This window comes from Notechis scutatus, chromosome 14, assembly GCF_049901735.1.
Source record: "Notechis scutatus isolate UNSWTSFEM ecotype Mainland chromosome 14, rNotScu1.2, whole genome shotgun sequence".
In the NCBI taxonomy this organism is placed as follows: Eukaryota; Metazoa; Chordata; class Lepidosauria; order Squamata; family Elapidae; genus Notechis; species Notechis scutatus.
This window is the reverse complement of record NC_142022.1, coordinates 612,154-633,446: the sequence shown is the minus strand read 5'-3', so window position 1 is coordinate 633,446 and position 21,293 is coordinate 612,154. Positions and strand designations below refer to the sequence as shown.

At 45.2% G+C, this 21,293-nt stretch overlaps 1 protein-coding gene and 1 long non-coding RNA gene across 2 annotated transcripts in view; one reads left to right on the top strand and one right to left on the bottom strand.

Annotated features, from left to right (window-relative positions):
* The window catches only part of ITGA10 (integrin subunit alpha 10), a 64,411-nt gene extending 43,199 nt beyond the window's left edge, over positions 1 to 21,212 (top strand). Inside the window, exons 19-30 of the mRNA XM_026686476.2 lie at positions 1,804 to 1,889; positions 2,949 to 3,090; positions 4,107 to 4,199; positions 6,600 to 6,676; positions 7,285 to 7,374; positions 9,199 to 9,283; positions 11,599 to 11,712; positions 12,702 to 12,794; positions 13,863 to 13,976; positions 15,167 to 15,265; positions 16,699 to 16,812; positions 20,499 to 21,212. Of these exons, the coding sequence (XP_026542261.1) occupies positions 1,804 to 1,889; positions 2,949 to 3,090; positions 4,107 to 4,199; positions 6,600 to 6,676; positions 7,285 to 7,374; positions 9,199 to 9,283; positions 11,599 to 11,712; positions 12,702 to 12,794; positions 13,863 to 13,976; positions 15,167 to 15,265; positions 16,699 to 16,812; positions 20,499 to 20,549 (1,158 nt within the window). The 3' untranslated portion in view covers positions 20,550 to 21,212. The remainder of the gene's footprint in view (positions 1 to 1,803; positions 1,890 to 2,948; positions 3,091 to 4,106; positions 4,200 to 6,599; positions 6,677 to 7,284; positions 7,375 to 9,198; positions 9,284 to 11,598; positions 11,713 to 12,701; positions 12,795 to 13,862; positions 13,977 to 15,166; positions 15,266 to 16,698; positions 16,813 to 20,498) is intronic.
* Positions 1 to 21,293, bottom strand: part of LOC148129481 (uncharacterized) — a 342,063-nt gene that overhangs the window by 171,295 nt on the left and 149,475 nt on the right. The window lies entirely within an intron of this gene.

Below are 21,293 nucleotides of genomic sequence, written 5' to 3'. Positions count from 1 at the left end.
CCCATTCAGGAGGTGGTAAAAGAAAGGCAAATAGGAAACAGTTTGGTTATTGGTAATTAAAAAAACAATACAGCTACCTGTGAGTCTTAGACAGGAAATCCTCAACTTACAAGTTTGTTCAGTGACCATTCAAAGTTATGATGGCACTGAAAAAAGGACCATTGTTCACACTTCTGACCACTGCAGCATCTCCCATGGCCATGTGATCAAAATTCAGATGCTTGGTAACAGGTTCATATTTATGACCAGGGTCGTGCAATCCCCTTTTGTGACCTTCTGACAAGCAAAGTCAATGGGCAAAGCAGATTCACTTAAGAGCCAGGTTACTAACTTAACAACTGCAGTGACGCATTTAACAGCTGTGGCAAGAAAGGTCGTAAAACGGGGCAAAACTCACTCCACAAATGTCTCGCCTATCAACAGAAATGTTGGGCTCTATTATGGTTGTAAGTTGAGGACTGCCTGTGCTAGTGCTTTGACTCCTATCCACAGAATTTGAACTGTCTCAGAATTGCATGCATTTTAAAGTTACCAAGTTTGAGGACACTAGGCTAAAGACCTCAACTGCTCACAATTATTTTCGCAACACATGAGCTGTTGGAATAAATCCAGTCTTGTGATCAGGTTTAGTAGGAAACCTTGAGGTTTGAAAACAGGATAATATAGTCTTTGAATCCAATGCACGGGGCATAGTGAATACGAAAGCTTCAAAGCCAGAAGGTAAACTGGATTTTCCCTTCTTAGATAGCAATAGCACTTAGACGTATATACCACTTCATAGTGCTTTACAGCCCTCTCTAAGCGGTTTACAGAGAAGGAAGGAAGGAAGGAAGGAAGGAAGGAAGGAAGGAAGGAAGGAAGGAAGGAAGGAAGGAAGGAAGGAAGGAAGGAAGGAAGGAAGGAAGGAAGGAAGGAAGGAAGGAAGGAAGGAAGGAAGGAAGAGCAATAGCAATAGCAATAGTCCTTAGACTTATGTACAGTTTCACAGTGCTTTCCAGCCCTCTCTAAGAGGTTTACAGAGTCAACCTCTTGTCCCCAACAATCTGGGTCCTCATTTAGACGACCTAGGAAGGACAGAAGGCTGAGTAAACCTCGAGTCGGTTAGGATCAAACTCCTGACTGTGGGCAGAGTTTGCTTGCAATTCTGCATTCTAAAAGGAAGGAAGGGAGGGAGGGAGGGAGGGAGGGAGGGAGGGAGGAAGGAAGGAAGGAAGGAAGGAAGGAAGGAAGGAAGGAAGGAAGGAAGGAAGGAAAATAGCAATAGCACTTTGACTTATATACCACTTCATAGTGCTTTACAGCCCTCTCTAAGCGGTTTACAGAGTCAGCCGCCTGCCTCCAACAATCTGGCTCCTCATTTTATTCAAGCAAGGCTGAGTTAACCTTGAGCTGGTCAGGATCAAACTCCTGACTGTGGGCAGAGTGTGCGTGCAATTCAGCATTCTAACCACTGTGCCACTATGGCTCATAGATATTTCAGGATGACATGTCTTGACATACTTTTCTCTATACCGAAGGTTCGAATTAAAGAAAAATGGATTGGATAATCTTTATAGTTCAATACTTAAGCAATAATTTCAACATACTTTGAACTGCATTTGCAAGCAATTATTCATGCTTACCTAGGTTAGCCCAGTTTTGTTAGTAATAAAGAAGGATGAAGATTAAGGAAAAATGTGCATGCATCACTCCTAGCTTGAGCCACTCCTATTCAGACATTTCTCAGATCTCAGACAAACTTATCTTTAAGAAGGGGGGAGGAAGCAAAAACTGTACAGAACCAATCAGCTGCCTGTTTTCCAGATTCCCTTTTTCAAAGACTGTGGTGAGGACGATGAGTGTGTAACAGATCTGGTGCTACAAGCTGAGATGGATATCAGTGGATCCAGGTAAGGATCATCTGATCCAAAATATCTTGCAAGTTAGGCAGTTAATGGGGATTTTAAAAAAAATGGGCGCTTATCTTGGTGTCTTAAGTAGCTCTAGGATTCCAATAACCAGGCACAATTTAGAAAACACCAACTAAAACCCAATTGGAATATTAATGGCGAGTTGTGTTCAATAACACTTCTTGGAAGTACATAAAATTCTGCAGAATTTTATCGGTTAGTTGTCCGTGATCAGATGTAGAACTTTCTCACATCATGTTAATCTTAAAGATTGAGAGAAGTACAGATTGGCTAGAGCAGGGGTCCCCAACCCCCCAGGCTGCAGCCCTGGCCTATTCGGAGTTGCGCGAGAGCTGGCTGGAGCGCACGCGGCTCAACTTGTATGAGTAGCGGGCTGGTGGACACTCTGCATTTGCAGCCATCCCATTGCTCACGCAAATCAAGCTGCATGCATGCGCACTGGACCACTACTCGTGCAAAAACTGTCAGGATTCCAGCAATTGCTCTAATTAAATCATGATTCTCAAGCCAAACTTCAAAACACTCCAAAGGATTCATTAGAGGCGACATACTGGCACTGCCTTGTATGCAACCAACTCTGGCATACGTAATTTACAGTCCCCTGTGACCCTGTTTTCCCCCTTCCTCCTGGGTGTATCATAAATCATATTCCCCAGTTGAGCACGTTCACAGGCTGGGTGTCATCCTTCAAGTTCTCCAATTAAATATATTCAGGGCAAAAGCTCTGGTAGAATGTACTTTCGCTTCCAAACTGCTGCACTGCTCCTCCAGATTTCCTTCCCCCACTTTTTTAATGGCAACTACTAAAACAGGCATAGGAGTGTTTTATGAGTTGACAGACTAAATGTGCATGTAGCCCACCGCCCCTGCGGCCCAGTTTCCCCACCCCCCAGCCAAGCCACTAAAGCCGCAAAGGTTGGGGACCGCTGAGCTAGAGTAGAGACTAGTGAATATTTAACCCCTCTCTGTAAGCCAAAGCTGGGACCCTCGTTCTCTTCCTGCAAGTCACAGGGTTGTCATCAATTTTCCTCCTTCCAGGCAGAAGCCTCATGTCATCCGTAAAGGGAAGCGGAAAATGGTGGTTGACGTCCTTCTGGAGAACAAGAAAGAAAATGCCTACAACACCACCCTCCAGATCTGGTTTTCCAGAAGTCTCCACTTCTCCAGCCTTGGGCTCAAGGTATGATGCCCCTAACCCAAGCAGGGTTGGCAATGGGATAGCCGGCCAAAGGAGCCCACTCTCATTTCCACTCTAATTTCTAAAGAGGCTGGAAGTGCTCCAAAATTGGTGGAAAGTAATGACTTTGGTTACTTACATATACAAAGAGGTTGCCTCGAATAACTGAAGTCCCAGCAAGTCTATTTAGTTCGTTCAACAATTAAATCCCAACTTTCTTTTAAGCATTCCTTGAGCATTACATGACTTAGAAGCAAGATTTCAGTTGAACTTTGGAAACAGGTTCAGGCCTGCGATTGGCAAACTTTGACTTGAATCTACATTACAGGGTTGCCCCTGCAAGCTGTATTTCTTTCGTGGTTAAACAACGGTGTGCGAACCTAGTTACAGATAGTTGGCTTGGGATTATATTTTCAGGAACATGGAAATTAGAAATAAATAGCAATAACACTTCGACTTATATACTGCTTCATAGTGCTTTACAGCCCTCTCTAAGTCATATACCCAGTCAACATCTTGCCCCCAACAATCTGGGTCCTCATTTTACTGGCCGTGGAAGGTAGAAGGTCTTTCCTCAGAGAGCCTGAGATGACATGCACTGGGATCTCCCATAATTTTATTGCACAACAGCCTTGTGAGGTAGGCTGGGCTGAGAGCAAGCAGCCCAAAGTCAAGCCAGCCTAATGCCTCAGTGACTACTAGAGGATCCCGGAAAATTGCTGCCAACTCCTGAGATTCTTCTTAAAGCTCTTTTATTTGATGCCTAAGCCATAATCCTCCTGGTTTCACTAACAGGTTAATCCTGAAGCTCCAGAGTTTCTTCTCAATTGTAAGGTTTAATTAGCGATGATAATCGAACTGCTGGCAGTCGGCAGAATTAGCCTGCAGTACTGCATTCTGACCACTGTGTCACCATGGCTCATTATAAAATAATGAGATAAAACCAATGAAAAGAATCACTGCCCCAAACTTCCCCAGATGCTCAGTTCAGTTTATTCTAGCTCTTCTTTCTCCCACAGGGGGAGAACCCCGTGAAAATGGAGTGCTCGGTTTCTTCCGCTCAGGCCCGCGTGTGCAGCGTGGATTATCCCGTCTTCCGGTCCTCGGTGAAGGTGAGTAAAGAGAGGTTTGCTGGAGCGGAGGTCAACCTTTACAGCTTGGTGGCCCAGTGGGGGGAAGAGGGGAGAGCCAGATGGTGGAAGCAGCAGCCTGCCTTCACTCTCATGTGCATGCCAGCCCACCACTCACGCAACTCAAGCTGCCTGGGCGGCCCGGTTCCAAATGGCTAAAGCCCTGGGATTGGGGACACATGCGCTAGAGAATCTGGTGAGGTTTGTTTGTCTATTTGTTTGGTTTGCCAATTGCTTACAAGATAATAGGTATAAGGTATAAGTATAAATAGATAATAGGCTGGTTGAAGGCCTCTCAGTTTAGGGATAAAAAGACATGCATGTCTGTTTTAAAGAATCACATGATGCCCTAAATGGATTTCGGTAGACAATGGCCACTTATGTTTGTTTGTTTGTTTGTTTGTTTGTTTGTTTATTTTATTTATTTTAGTTTGTCAAGCATGTATGAGAAAACAAGTATAAGTATGAACATAATATATAAGTATAAACAGGTATAAGTATAAACGTGATAAATAAGTACGAATAAATGGGAACCGTAGGAGAGGGACGGTAGGCAGGCTGGTGCGCTTATGCACACCCCCCTTTACAGACCTCTTAGGCGTGGAGCGAGGTCCACGGTAGACAGTCTAAGGTTAAAAGTTTTTTGGGGGGTTGAGGATGTAACAACAGAGTCAGGGAGTGAGTTCCAGGCGTTGACCACTCTGTTGCTGAAGTCGTATTTTCTGCAATCGAGTTTGGAGCGATTTACTTTGAGCTTATATCTGTTGTTTGCCCGTGTATTATTGTGGTTGAAGGTGAAGTAGTCATTGACAGGTAGGATGTTGTACCAGACAATTTGGTGTACTATGCTTAGATCGGACCGTAGGCGGTGTAGTTCTAAGTTGTCTAGGTCCAAAATTTCAAGCCTGGTGGCATAAAGTATTCTACTGCAAGCGGAGGGGTGGAGGACGCTTCTCCAGGAGTGGGACTCAAAAACCCCAGCAACCGGTTCGCTGCCCGGTTGCTGGGTGGGCCATGATAGGCAGGGTCTACTGGAACATCCTGCTTCTGGCTTCCGGTGGGCCTCCAGAGCCTGGGGGAGGCCGTTTCACCTTCCCAAAGGTCCAGAGGTCTCCCCCGGGCCTCTGGGAGGGCGAAAACAGCCTCCCCCGGCCACTGGAGACCCACTGGAAGGCAGAAGCAGGCCCATTTCCGGACTTCCAGAAGGCCCCCTTTCCCCCCTCCCAGAGCCACCGGGCAGTAAATGGGCTATGTGGAGACTCCTGGGAGGGGCCAGGTTGTTGGTTGAAATACTGGTTTGCTGACCAGTTGTAACTTTAACATCCAGTTCCCCCGAACCAGTCCGAACCGGTAGAATCCCACTCCCGCTCTTCTCATGAAATAGCTCTGGACTCACTCAATTGTATTACTTACCATTGTATTAATTACCGGTAGTCCTTGGCCTACAGCCATAATGGAGACCGCTCATTAGGGTTGTGGGTCATGGTCTTTGTAAGTGGGGTCAGTAACCTGACTGGTCCGATCAAGTGAATGCCACAAGTGCCAAGGCCAACAGATGAGAATGCCACAGGGGTCAAGTGACCCGTTGTTGGCTACGGCATGGTTTTTCAAAATGGTGGGGAAAAGGTGTCACGTGACGGCAGGGATGCTGCCAATGCAGCTGTGTTGCTTAGCCCCCGAAGTGTCCGTGTGAACCCTGAAGCTGACCTGACCGGAGCCATCTTCAGGTGATCAGTGGGGAGCTACTAGCGGAACCGGGTCGTAACTCTTTTTTGCAGTTAGTTGTACATTGAGGACTAGCTGTACTGCTCTGTCAGCACTAAGAAGACAGCTCTCCTGCCCTTTTGAACCAACTCCTGGTCCTTCGTGGCTTCCATCTGAACACTTAGGGGTGACATGATAGCACTATTCCAGTCTTTGAGGGGCTGCCCCAAAGAAGAGGGCAGGGTCAGCTTATTCCCCAAAGCACCTGAAGGCAGGACAAGAAACAACGGATGGGAACTAATCAAGGAGAGAAGCAACCTCAAACTAAGGAGAAATTTCCTGACAGTTAGAACAATTAACCAGTGGAACGACTTGCCACCAGAAGTTGTGAACGCTCCAACACTGGAAGTTTTTAAGAAGAGATTGGACAGCCATTTGTCTGAAGTGGTGTAGGGTTTCCTGCCTAAGCAGGGGGCTGGACTAGAAGACCTCCAAGGTCCCTTCCAACACCGTTATTCTACTCTATTCATTTGAAAGAGGGATCAAAGAGATTGGACAGCCATTTGTCTCAAATTGTGTCGGGTCTCCTTCTTGAGCAGGGGGTTGGACTAGAAGACCTCCAAAGACCCTTCCAACTCCGTTATTCTGTTATTCCTTTTCCGTCACTTTCCTTCGCAGGTGGCCTTTGCCCTTGAGTTCGAATTCAGCTGCTCCTCTCTTCTGAACAAAGTGCAGGTGAAGCTTACAGCCAGCAGGTGAGAACTGAGGCTGGGGAATTATAGAAGCCTATTTGCACTTGATGGCAAAATGTTGGAAAGAATAAAATGAATTAGTCCAAAAGGGGAAACACAGGTATAGCCCTCAACTTACAACAGTTCATTTAGTGACTGATCAAAGTTACAAAGGCACTGAAAAAAGTGACAGGACTGTTTTTCACACTTATGACCATTGCAACATTCCCATGGTCACCTGACCAAAATTCAGACGCTTGGCAAATGACTCATATTTACAACAGTCTCAGAGTCCCAGGGGGTCACGTGATCCCCTTTTGCGACCTTCTGACAAGCAAAGTCAGTGGGGAAACCAGATTCACTTAACGACCCTGTTACTAAGTTAACAACTTCAGTGACTCAAACAAAGGTGGCATGAAAAGTCATAAAATGAGGCAAAGCTCACCTAACAAATTTCTTGCTTAGCGACGTAAAAGTTGGGCCCAAATTGTGGTCGTGAGACGAGAATTACCCATCCCTGGAATTCAACATTTGAGCCTTTTGACTGTGAAAAGCCCAGGTTAGTTTGTCATGCCTTGAGAAGGGCTTTCAGCAACCCATTAAAACCCTCTTTCTGCCTTTCTTCTGCGCAGTGACAGCAATGAGTTGAATCAAACAATGGCAGACAACACGGCCCAGCCCACCGCCTTTGTCTCTTATGAGCCTGACCTCTTCCTGACCAGGTGAGTCTGTGTGTGTCTGTGTGTCTGTGTCCCCCCCCCCCGTTAGGGATGGAAAGATCCCAAGCAAGTCAGGCCTGCGGACGAATAGAGTAGAGCAGGACAGGACAGGACAGGACAGGATAGGATTTTATATTGGCCAAGTGTGATTGGACACACAAGGAATTTGTCTTTGGTGCATATGCTCTCAGTATACATAAAGGGAAAAATAAAATATATTCAACAAGAATCATAAGATACAGCACTTAGTGATAGTCATAGGCTACTAATAACCAATCAAATCATGCTAGGGAACAAATAAAACAATATAAATTGTAAAGATACAAGCAACAGGGTTATCGTCATAAGTGGGAAGAGATAGGTAATAGGAAGGATGAGACGAATAATAGTAATAGTTACTAAGTAGTTTGACAGTGTTGTGGCAGTTAGTTGTTTAGCAGCGTGATGGCATTCGGGAAAAAACTGTCCTTGTGTCTAGTTGTTCTGGTGTGCAATGCTCTATAGCGTCATTTTGAGGGTAGGATTTGAAACAGTTTATGTCCAGGATGTGAGGGGTCTACAAATATTTTCACAGTCTTCTTTTTGACTCGTGCAGGGTACAGGTCCTCCATGGAAGGCAGGTTGGTAGTAATTGTTTTTTTCTGCAGTTCTGGATGGAAAGACATCCCAAGCAAGTCAGGCCTGAAGACAAATGGCTGCATTTCTTACCAGCCTGACTCATTATTTGCTGTGTTTGTAGGATGGTTTCTTGGATGGTTCATAACAAACAATTAAAATAATAGTTTAGAAACTTTAGAATTGATCTGTGGGCGGGGGAAGGTGTCTACCGCTAAAATGGACTACAGACAGTCCTCAAATCGTAACAGTTCATTTAGTGATTGTTTGATGTTATAATGGCGCTGAAAAAGCGACATGACTGTTTTTGACATTTATGACAGTTGTAGCATCCTCATGGCAGTGTGATCAAAATTCAAACTTCCGGTTGCGCTTCCGTCAATTGTCCGCGGTTTCACTCCGTGCTCTCTTGTTGGAGGGTCCCAATTGGGACTGGAACCACCTTGCAGGGATGGTGAAGAAAGGGGGACCACCTGTCAGGTTGAGGGGAGCTGCATCTCCCCTCCCTGGAAAGGAAAACCCCCTCCAAAGACAAGCGGTAGCCCAAAATGGCTACCATGAAGACGGGAGGCAGTCCAGGAAACTAAGACTGTGCTGGAGTGCAGTAGCAGTGAATGATGTGTGGACTGAGTGACAATCTATCGAACCTTAAGGTAAATAAGCAGAAAAGAATTCTTGTAAAGAACTGGGCTAGCTGCAATTAGAATATAAGAGAAAACTGGGAAACGCAAGGAAGTTATTCTTTGGAAAAAAGAGAAAATTAAAACGGAATGTATATAAATTGGGGGAAAATTTTGAAAAAAAAAAGAGAGCAGATAATTGGAACTGATGATTGGTCATGATTTGGCATGAAAAAGGCATTATTTAAAATGCTGGAATTGATTGTTATAAATAGAGCAACTGACTCATATTCATGATGGCCGCAGTGCTCTGGGCTCATGGGATCCCTTTTTGTGACCTTATGACAAGCAAAGCCACTGGGGAAGATTCACTTAACAACCATATGACTAATTTAACAACGGCAGGGATCCACTTAACACCTGTGGGCAAGAAAGGCCGTCAAATGGAACAAAACTCATTTAACAAATGTCTCACTTACCACATAAATTTTAGCCTCGGTTGTGATCATAAGTGGAGGACTGCATTCTGAACTTCCAACTCAAAGGATGTCTCCGATTTAGGTCCTTCTGTTTTTTTTTGTTTTTGTTTTAGTGAGTCTACCCTGAACCGTTATGAAGTGCATCCTGTGGGGACCTTCCCGACTGACCTGAGCCCAGAGTTTCGGACAACCATCAAAGTAAAGATGTGGAAAAGAAGGAGCAAGGCCCTGGGAGGAATGGCCAGCTTTGGTTCAGCGCTTCCGGCAGGGTGGGGAGGGGGAGGGGTGTGTGTGCAGGATACAGCACTGCAGCCTTGGACACAGGTGCCGGCCAGGAGTGGGCTTCAAAAATATCGGTTCTCTGCCCGGTTGCTGGGTGGGCGTTGCCATGATGGCGTGGCCTAGTCGGCCTCCTGCACCATAGTGTGTGTGGGGGGAGGCGTGTTTTTGCCCTCCCTGAGCTCCGGAGGCTTTCCACGAACCTCCGGGAGAGCAAAAACGGGCTCCCACAAGCTCCGTCTGGAGCGCAGCAGTTTCTGACTGGTTCTGCAGAACCGGTAGCAGAAATGTTGAGTAGTTTGGAGAACCGGCCAATCGCGCCTCTGACTGTCCCCGCCCTCATCTATGCTCCGCCTCCCGAGTCCCAGCTGATGGCTGGGTCTTCTTTGGTTGCCCTGCACAGGAGAACGGAGCTGGAAAGCAGGTTAGTGTGTTGGGGAGGGAATGGGGATTTTGCAGTAACCTTTCCCTGCCACGCCCACCAAGCCACGCCCACAGAACCGGTACTGCTCCATGCAGGCCCTGCACTTACCTGGCATCCAAACAGGCCGCGTGGAGACTCCTGAGAGGGGTGTGGAGGGGTGGGCGGGGCCAGCCAGGGGTGGGATTTACCGGTTCACCGAACTAGCCATAAAACTAGCTACGCCTTCGCCCAAACCAGAACAAACCGGTAGCAGCCCACCCCTGTGGTGCCCCCCCTTTCAACTCACCACAGCCAATTCATCATGGCCAACTTGCAGCAGGATAGAGATGAGACTAATATTGAAGAAATAGTGGAACGGAATCCTGAAAGAAAGGACGCCAAAAGTGGGGACAGAAGGAAATATGCACGACAAAATGTGAAATATTTATGTAGTTATTTGAAATAACTAAGTTGAATTGTTGGATTGTCCTGCAGTGAGTTGTCCTGTGGCAAATTGACCATGGTGAGTTGTCCCATTTCGCCTCTGTGATGCTGCCTCCAAGTGAGGCTTTGAGTGCTCTAAAGCGGCCTTTTCTGTCGGCTGCAGGAACAAAAAGGAAGAAGAAAAGTTGAAAGACTTAAAATATACAATGAACCTAAAACATACGATGAACGGTTGCAGGAACTGGGCATAGCAGTCTAGGGAAGGGAAGGACCAGGGGAGACAGGAGAGCATCTTCCAATATTTGAGGGGCTGCCACAGAGAGGAGGAAGGGGGTCAAGCTATTTTCCAAGGCACCTGAAGGCCAGACAAGGAACAATGGATGGAAACTGATCAAGGAGAGATTCAACCTGGAAATAAGGAGGAATTTTCTGACAGGGAGAACAATCAACCCCTGGAACAGAAGTTGCCTTCAAAAGTTGTGGGAAATCCATCACTGGAGGCTTTCAAGAAGAGATTGGACTGCCATCTGTCAAATGGTGTAGGGTCTCCTGCTTGGGGGGTGGGGTTGGACTAGAAGACCTCCAAGGTCCCTTCCAACACTCTTAATCTTTTAACCTGCTGCTGCTGCTGTCTTTTTTCTCTCATTTTTTTCTCTCTCAACTTAGCGAGAGCCACAATTCAACTTTAAGAATCTGTCTCTGCTTTTTTCTTTTTTCTTCTTCCCTGCCAATCCCTTTTTCCTTTTTTTGTTTTGTTTTGTTTCATGCTTTACTAGGGAACCAACATTAAATCTTTTAACAGATCTATTGGAAAATTCTCTGGGAGAAAATGGTGAATAGCGGTAGTCCTCAACTTACAACAGGTCATTGAGTGATGGTTCAATGTTACGACGACCGTGAAAAAAGTGGCTTACGACTGTTTTTCACACTTATGACCGTTTGCAGCGTCTCCATTATCACGTGATCAAAAGTCAGACGCTTGGCAACTGACTCATACTTATGACAGCCACAGTGTCCTGGGGTCATGTGATCCCCTTTTGCAAACTTCTGACCAACAAAGTCAACCGGGAAGCCAGATTTCACTTAACAACCGTGTTACTAACTTAAAACACCTGCAGTGATTTACTTAACAACTGGGGCAAGAAAGGTCGTAAAATGGAGCAAAACTCACTTAACCAATGTCTCACTTAGCAACATAAATTTTGGGCTCAATTGTGGTCATAAGTTGAGGGCTCCTACCTGTACATCAAGCGCCTTCTCTGTTTGAAGATTTCATCCATGTTGCCCCAAAGGAGAAATTAAGAAGCTTCTTTGGAAAAAAACAACAACCTTACATTCACGTCCCCATTTTTTAAAAGATTTTCTTTTGATTTTCTTGTCCTTGCAGATACAAAATCTTGCCTGTTATGCAGTGCCCAACCTCTCCCTCCTGATGGCATTTCCTGCCACTGGCTATCAAGGGAGGGAATTCCTCTGGGTGACTCGCATCCTTGCGGATAATGTAAGTGGCTTCAGTTATGCGCAAGTTCCCATGGCCCAACAGCGCCCTTCCCAGATGAGCCACAACTCCGAAACCAAGGTTTCTCAGCCTTGCTGGCTTGAAGATCTCTGTGTTATGACCCAGTTCGCCTAGGACAGGGGTCCCCAAACTTGGAAACTTTAAGACTTGTGGACTTCAACTCCCAGAATTCTCCAGCCAAAGTTGGAGTTCGGCGGTTCGAATCCCTAGAGCCGCGTAACGGAGTGAGCTTCCGTTCCTTGTCCCTGCTTCTGCCAACCCAGCAGTTTGAAAGCAGAAAAATAGGGACCCCTTTGGTGGGAAGGGAACAGTGTTCCGTGCGCCTTTGGCATTTAGTCCTGCCGGCCACATGACCATGGAGACGTCTTTGGACAGCGCTGGCTGTTCGGCTTTGCAACGGAGATAAGCAGCGCCCCCTAGAGCCAGAAACGACTAGCATGGATGTGCGAGGGGAACCTTTACCTTTAATGCAATGTACTGGTTTTGATTAGCAAAGCATCATATATACCTTTGTATATAAAGCATGGTGGAGAGAGAGAGAGACAGAGAGAGAAAGAGAGAGAAGGAATTGTTTCAAGCCAATGCATTTATATTGCTTTCTTTTGCAAAGACATAATGCAATGTAGGGACGCGGTGGCTCAGTGGCGTTTAGTCCTGCCGGCCACATGACCATGGAGACGTCTTCGGACAGCGCTGGCTGTTCGGCTTTGAAACAGAGATGAGCAGTGCCCCCTAGAGCCAGAAACGACTAGCATGGATGTGCGAGGGGAACCTTTACCTTTAAAGAATAAGGAATTGGGGTCCAATCTGACTGTTCACATTAGGCTGCGTTTTTGAAATGATTCTTAACTAGAAACAGTTTCCAGAAAATTCTGTTGAAACATCAGAAAAATAGCCCACATTCAATTTTTTTTTTTGGGGGGGTTGCAATCCAAGCAGCAATTTGATGCTTTATTCTTTTAACTCTTAAGGTGACCTGCAGCTTGCCGAATCGTACTGAGTTTGGATCAGCTAATAGTGTGGTTCCACTGCACCCAGAAGAATTGGCACACACAGACAGAGTGGTGAGTCCACGTTTGGTTCCATGGTTAAGATGCTGGCCTAGAAATGGGAAAATTGTGAGTTGGACCGGTCCCAAACAAACCAAGTTTAGGATTTAATTGGCTAGTCTTAAACTCCCGCATGCCAGTAGTTGGGCACTCACAAGATCTTCTTACCGCATTTGGAATACTGCACAAAGTTTTGGTCACCACGATAACAAAAAGATATTGAAACCCTAGAAAGAGTACAGAGAAGAACAACAATGATGATTAGGGGGTTGGATGCTAAAATATATGAAGAACGGCTTGACTGATCCTGTCAGTGCCTGGCTATGTTTAAGAAAACCAAGCAGGGCAGACTTAGTCACTATTTGAATGGGAGACCACTAGGAAATCCCAAGCTGGAGGCCTCATTGCAAAATTAAAAAAAAACCATCAATCAGAGCTGGAAGGGACCTTGGAGGTCATCTAGTCCAACCCCCTGCTCTAGCAGGAGACCCTATACCATTGCAGACAAGTGACTGTCCCATATCTTCTTAGAAGCCTCCGGTGATGGAGCAGCCACAACTTTTGGAGGAAAGTTGTTCCACCAATTAATAGTTCTCACTGTCAGGAAATTCCTCCTTAGTTCTAGGTTGGTTCTCTCCTTAGTTACTTTCCATCCGTTGCTTCTTGTCCTGCCCTCTGGTGCTTTGGAGAATAGCTTGACTCCCTCTTCTTTGGGGCAGCCCCTCAAATACTGGCAAAGTGCTATCATATCACGCCTAGTCTTTCTTTTGATCAAACTAGACATACCCATATGTCCAATCCCAAAGAAGGCAAGATCCAACCACGCTGCTTCCAAGGAAACTGGGCAAACCTCCCCGTGAAGTGGCCCTGAGTAGCCCTCAAGCCAAATCAGGCTTCCCTGCCCTTTTTTCTGATTGGGTGTGTTGTGGGAATCCAGCCTGAAGCCTCTTAGGTGAAGAAAACCATCCCTAAGCCAGCATCTGTTTCTTTTCCTTTGGCCATAGCATGTTCTATGAGCCCAACAATCACGTTTTCTTCAAGTAGATTCGGGATTAAACCTCCAGCGCCTTTCCTCCCCTGCAGAATTGCACCAACGCTGGCTGCCAAGTGGTGACCTGCCAACTGCAGCGTCTCGAGAGGAGCTCCGAAATTACTATCCACTTACTCAGAGCCGTCCGGAACGAGTTTTTCCGGAAGGTGAGTGCAGCCGCAGGTGCCTCCTGCCCTGTGTGCGTTCATGTGTGAGAAACAAAAGGAGGAATTTTCTCTTCGCTCACCATCCGTGGACTTTATTAGCACAGCTTGTGAAACTACTGAAGCTTTGCAGGGTTGTGGTTTTTATTTGTTGGACAAAGTCAGCCACTGAGGAATCTTAGCTAGTTTAATTTATAAACCGCTGTAATATGCAAAGCAGAATAAATACATGAGTACGAATAAATGGGAACCGTAGGACAGGGATGGTAGGCAGGTTGGTGCGCTTATGCACGCCCCCTTACAGACCTCTGAGGAATGGAGTGAGGTCCACGGTAGACAGTCTAAGGTTAAAGTTTTGGGGGGTTTGAGGATGTAACAAGAGAGTCAGGGAGTGAGTTCCAGGCGTTGACCATTTTCTACCATCGAGTTTGGAGCAGTTTACTTTTTGGTTTGTATCTATTGTTTGCCCATGTGTTATTGTGATGGGAGCTGAAATAGTCATTGACAGTGCAGGGAGTTGCGTAACTCCTGTAACTATGTGTGTCATAGCGAAAAGAAAAGAACAGAAAGAGAAAATGGAGTCAGGCAGTGTGGTCCCAAGGGAGGTGGGGGAGAGAGAGGGGAACAGTCTGCTGCAAGGAATATTTCCTTGGATTTTAGTTTAAGGCAGGAGTCCTCAACTCCAGGGCCGCAGCCCATTATTGGGCCGTGGCCTGTTCAGAACCAGGCTGCGAAAGCGACAGAACGGAGCATGCACGCATCTTGACTTGTGCGAGCAGCGTGCCTACATGCCCACGTGGGCAACTCAACATATGCAAATGGCAGGCCAGTTCCTCTCCCCCCTCCGGTCCAGGCCACCAAGCCGTAAAGATTGGGGGCTGCTGAATTAACTCCACCTTTTTAATATCCCCTTTCATGTTATTGCAAAATCGCATTCAGTAGCTTTGAATGGCATGTTTTGAAATTCAGTGCGCCGTCTGATTATTTTTTTATCGCTTTTCTGCTTGGATCAGATGGGATCGTGATCTGGGTGCTTGGCAACCCATGCACACCTACGACCAGTTGCCAAGCACCCCACAATCCTGTGATGGGTCTCTTGTGACCTTCTCTGCAGGCTTCCCCAGGAAGTCAATGGAGAAGCCAGCAGGAAAAGTCATCAAGTCTCACCCTCACCCTTCATTTTGTGAATCTAGGCTAAATTCAAGACAGTGAAGATCATCAGCAGCATCACCCTGAACATCCGAAAAGAAGACAACCTGTTTCTCCTACCAAAAGCTGCCCACCAGCGGCAGGTAAGACATGGGACTGACACATGGCCTGGTGCAAGCAGCCAGATTCACACGTGGAAGGTTCGAATTGTATAGGATAGGATAGGATAGGATAGAATAGAATAGAATAACAGAGTTGGAAGGGATCTCTTGAGGTCTTCTAGTCCAACCCCCTGCCTAGGCAGGAAACCCTACACCGCTTCAGACAAATGGTTATCTGACATCTTTTTAAAAAAAACTTCCAGTGTTGGAGCATTCACAACTTCTGGAGGCAAGTTGTTCCAATCCATGCTCCTTTCCCCAGCAAAGGAATCTCCCAGCATATTTAACTTCTGCAGAATGCTCTTCAGTATTTCAAAATTGAACAGAAAGACCAGAAATCAATAACAGAATCTCTGCTGTGCATGTAAAGGAGCCTCAGTGCACTCCTCTCCCTAGGTAAAGTCTTCACTATAAAAAATAACAATATGGAGTTAGAATAGAATAGAATAGAATAGAATAGAATAGAATAGAATAGAATAGAGAATAGAATATAGACTAGAATAGAGAATAGAATATAGATTAGAATAGAAAAGCATATAGACTAGAACAGACTGTAGAATAGAATAGAATAGAATAGAATAGAATAGAATAGAATAGAATAGAATATAGAAGAGTACAATAGAACAGAACAGAATAGGATATTGGAATGAAGGAATAGAAAAGAATAGAATAGAATAGAATAAATATTGGAAGGAATAGAATAGAATAGAATAGAAGAGAAGAGAATAGAATAGAATATAGAAGAGTACAATAGAACAGAACAGAATAGGATATTGGAATGAAGGAATAGAATAGAATAGAATAGAATAGAATAGAATAGAATAGAACAGAATAGATATTGGAAGGAATAGAATGGAATGGAATGGAATGGAATGGAATAGAATAGAATAGAATAGAATAGAATAGAATAGAATAGAATAGAATAGAATAGAATAGAATAGATATTGGAAGGAATAGAATGGAATGGAATAGAATGGAATGGAATGGCATAGAATAGAATAGAATAGAATAGAATAGAATAGAATAGATATTGGAAGGAATAGAATGGAATGGAATAGAATGGAATGGAATGGCATAGAATAGAATAGAATAGAATAGAATAGAATAGAATAGAATAGAATAGAATAGAATAGAATGAGTACTTTATCATAGTTTTGGCTTCCCCGGAAACAAACAGATGGGTGTGTGTGTGTGTGGGGGGTCAGGTTTACGTCTCTTGTGGCTGCACAAGGACTCAAGGTTAGCTTCCCACTTGACCCCTCCCCTTGCCTGGTTGGGAGGGTCCCAACACCTGGATTGCTCTGTAATATGATTAAGAGAGGGCTGTAATGCCCCGTGAAGTGGTATATAAGTCTAAGGGCTAGCGCTAAGGTCTTCAGAATCACGGCCTTCTCAGAAGTTTGGTCTCCTTGCAGGTTGTCTTGGAGATTATCCAGTCCAAACTGGTCCCTCTTTCGCTCTGGATACTGATTGGCAGCATCCTTGGCGGTCTCCTTCTGCTAACCGTGGTCATCCTCTTCTTATGGAAGGTAAGAATCTGTTGGGATCCACACGGACAGGCCATCTGGGGGATGCTTGAATTTGGATTCCTGTACTCAGCGGGCATGGGTGTGTCCGGGGGGGGGGGTTGTCTAGAGGATCTTAAAAGAGTCTGTAATTAACTCTGCAAAGGTATCAATTGATAAAGGTATAAATTGATCCTATCTGTCTCCCAGCTAGGACAACGGTTGGAAATGAAAAGGGAGTGTTAACAGGAGGATTGAAAGCTATTAAGCAGATTGGGATGAATTCATCATACTCATTGTATTCACTTTAGGCTGAAATGTATTTATTAAAATTACAGATTACTCTTTTTTTTATTTTAACAATCCTGAAATTAAATCATGTCATATCAAATTTAGTTTTGGGCTCAGCCTCCAGCTTTAGGAGGCAGGGGGCCACCTGTGGCTCCCAGAAGCCCCCTCCCCAAATGTGTTCTGTTGAAGCTGCAGTTTCTGCACTGAGGAAGGGGCTGTTGCGAATACAGGCAGCCCTTAACCTACAGCTGTTCAATACAGGTAGTCCTTGACTTACAGCAGTTCGTAGTTACAGCGGCACTGGAGAAAGTGACTTATGACCATTTTTCACACTTACATCCGTTGCAGCATTCCCCAGGGTCGCATGATCAAAATTCACATGCTCGGCAACGGGTTCGTACTTATGACGGTCGCATTGTCCGGGGGTCACGTGATCCTCTTTTGCAACCTTCTGATGATCAAAGTCAATGAGGAAGCCAGATTCACTTAACGACCGGGTTACTGACATTAACTGCAATGATTCGCTTAACGACAGTGGCAAGAAAAGTCGTAAAATGGGGGGCAAAACTCACTTAGAAAATTTCTAACATAGCAACATAAATTCTGGGCTCGGTTGTGGTCCTAAGCCGAGGACTACCTGTAGAGGAGACTCTACAGTTGAGACTCTAGAAAAAGTACAGAGAAGAGCAACCAGGATGATGAGGGGACTGGAGGCTGAAACATAAGAAGAATGGTTGCAGGAACTGGGCCTGGCTGGTCTAGGGAAGAGAAGGACCAGGGGGGACACGATAGCAGGGTTCCAATATCTCAGGGGCTGCCCCAAAGAAGAGGAGGGGGTCAAGCTATTTTTCAAAGCCCCTGAAGGCCAGACAAGGAATAATGGATGGAAACTGAACAAGGAGAGATTCAACCTAGAAATAAAGAGGAATTTTCTGACAGGGAGAACAATCAACCAACGGAACAGAAGTTGCCTTCGGAACTTGTGGGAGCTTCATCCCTGGAGGCTTTCAAGAAGAGTCTGGACTGCCATTTGTCAGAAATGTAGTGTAGGGTCTCCCGCCTGGGTGGAGGGGTTGGACTAGATGACCTACAAGGTCCCTTCTCCAATTCTGATTATCTGTTATCTTGGGGTTGAGGATGGAAGCATCGCAACCATAAAGCAGAAACTCATGCAGGAAAATGGCAGAAACCCAATTTCTACCCCCTATTTGGACATGGGCAATGGGTGGGATTCAAAAGCTCCTTCAATGCCAAAGAAACTATGATATGGGTAGCCCTCAACTTACAATCACAATTGGGGCCAAAATCCCATTGCTAAGCAAGGCGGTTGAGTGAGTCACAACCACTTTTGCTTACCATACTACAAAAAGAGACTTTGGAAAAGGTTCAGAGAAAGCAACTTAATATGATTAAAGGCCCGGAGACTAAAACATATGAAGAGCGGCTGTGGGGTTTGGGTGTAGGCTAGTGTAAAGAAAAGAAGAAATAGGGAGGACATGATAGCCATATTCCAATATTTGAGGGGCTGCCATAAAGAAGAGTGGGGTCAAGCTATTCTCCAAAGTACCAGAAGGCAGAATAAGAAACAATGGATGGAAGCTATCCAAGGAGAGAAGCAACCTGGAATGAAGGAAAAAGTTCTTAACAGTGAGGACAAATAACCAGTGGAACTGCTTGCCACTAGAAGTTGTGGGTGCTCCATCACTTGGAGACTTTCAAGAAGAGACTGGACAGTCACTTGTCTGCGATAGTATAGGTTCTCCTTCTTGATCAGGGGGCTGGACTAGATGACCTCCAAAATCTCTTCCAGCTCATTTATTGTTTTACCATTTTGGGGGGCCGTTACAGTTCATCTTCAGTTGTTAAATGAATCATGCAGTCACTTACGAACTGAGCTTCCTCCATTGACTTTGCTTGTTGGAAGCTGGCTGGGAAAATCACAGTTGGTGATCCAATTGACACTTCAACTGTTGTGTGAGCTCGTTGCCAACCATCCGAACTGCGATCACGTGGCAGCAGGGATGCTGCAATGGTTAGCTCAAGGACTGGTTTCAAATTACGGTACTTTTCTGAGTGCTGTTGTAACTAAACCAAGGGTCTTCAACCTTGGCAAGTTTAAGCCTTGTGGACTTCAACTCCCAGAATTCCTGGGCTAAGATGACTGGAGGAATTCTGGGAGTTGAAGTCCACAAATCTTAAAGCTGTCAAGGTTGAAGACCCCTGATCTATCATCATCTCTCTCTCTCTCTCCATACCTACCTACTTACCTATCAATCAATCAATCATCTATATATCTATCTACGTATCATCTACGTATCATCTATCACAAGAGTCTTCAACCTTGGCAAGTTTAAGCCTTGTGGACTTCAACTCCCAGAATTCCTGAGCTAACGTGATTGGAAGAGGAATTCTGGGAGTTGAAGTCCACAAGTCTTAAAGCTGTCAAGGTTGAAGATCCCATCATCTATCATCTCTCTCTCTCTCCATACCTACCTACCTATTTACCTATCAATCAATCAATCAATCAATCAATCATCTATATATCTATCTACGTATCATCTACCTATCATCTATCACAAGGCTCTTCAAACTTGGCAAGTTTTACGACTTGTGGACTTCAACTCCCAGAATTCCTGAGCTAACGTGATTGGAGGAAGAGGAATTCTGGGAGTTGAAGTCCACAAGTCTTAAAGCTGTCAAGGTTGAAGACCCCTGCAGTAAACAAATGGTTCTAGCTGTACAGGTAGTTCATTGACTTACGACTGCAAGGGAGCCCAAAATTTAAGAGAGACATTTAATTAAATTAATTTCGCCCCATTGAACAGCCCTTCTTGCCACAGTTGTTAAGACAAATCACTGTACTTATTAAGTGGATGTTAAGTGAATCCGGCATCCCCATAGACTTCGCTTGTCAGGAAAGTCACAAAAAGGGACCACCGAGACACTGCAACCGCCATAAACACGAGTTGATTGCCAAGCATCTGAATGTTGATCATGTGACCACGGGGATGCTGTAACGGTTGTGTGAAAATCGGTCCTAAGTCACTTTTTTCAGCGCCGTTGTAGCTTTGAACGAGTCACTAAATGAACTGTTGTAAGTCGAGGACTACATGTGTTAATTGTGCAATTTAAATTTACCGCAGGTCCTAAAAAATGAAGTGTCTACATTTGAGAGAATGTGGGAAAATGCCATTCCTCACTCCCAAGAGTGGGAATAGAGAATTCTTCTTAGCAGATAATTCACAAACGTTTCCCCACTTAGCTTGCTAGAGTTAAAAAAAAAAAAGGAAAGAAAGCTTAACGTTGAGTTGCAATTGGATTTGGAAACTTCAGAAATGAAGATTTTAAGCTTCCGATTCTCTGCAGTGTAATAACCTTTTTTCTTTTTTTCCTGCTTCTCTTCTTCCTCCCAACCTTAGGTTGGATTTTTTATACACAAAAAGCCCGGGGAAGATGAAAAAGAGGAATAAAACGAGTCGGTCAGACAAAGCCCAAGAGGAAGGAGCATCTGTGGGTGAAAACCCAGAAGGGGAGCTGCGTTTTTCTGTCTCAGCCACCTTAGGACCAGAGGCGTCCAGGCTGCTTCAACAAGAATGGTCTCAAAATCTTACGGCAACGTCTTTGCATTTTAGGGAACAGGCAAGCACGACCTCCTCTCCCCTTCTGTGTATTTCCATGTACGCCGTCTAAATATCGCCAGAACTGATTTATTCAGGCAGATCCAAAGCCGCATTTGCCTGCAAGATTTGCGTATGGAAGACGACACATAACCACGCATGTGGATTTTAAGCGGGTCGCCCATTTCCCCACATGGAAATCCTTTATTCCAGATGCTTTCACCCCCCCACCCCCCTTTAAGAGGAAGGTCTTAGGGTTCAGTTGGACATTTGTAATGCTGCCCACATCACACCAGAAGCTGCCGCTGGGACTGCCTGTCGGGAACCTTGCTGAATGGGTGTGCCTTCCCAAAATATGGCGTGTTGTTAAATTGGCCCCCTTGCTGTACGCAACGAGAGGCGGTTGTGATGTTTTTCACACAAATTTGGGTATGGCACCCCCCCCTCCTGATCACGATGCCGCTGAATTTCTGAAACATTATTCTAATGAAAACAGGGATTTTATAAATTGGGAAAGTCACTCTGCCTCCTTTTTTTTTAAAAAAGCATTGTGTGGAAGAGGGTTAAGCTCTAGCCACCCAATGCTAGCAAAAGTCA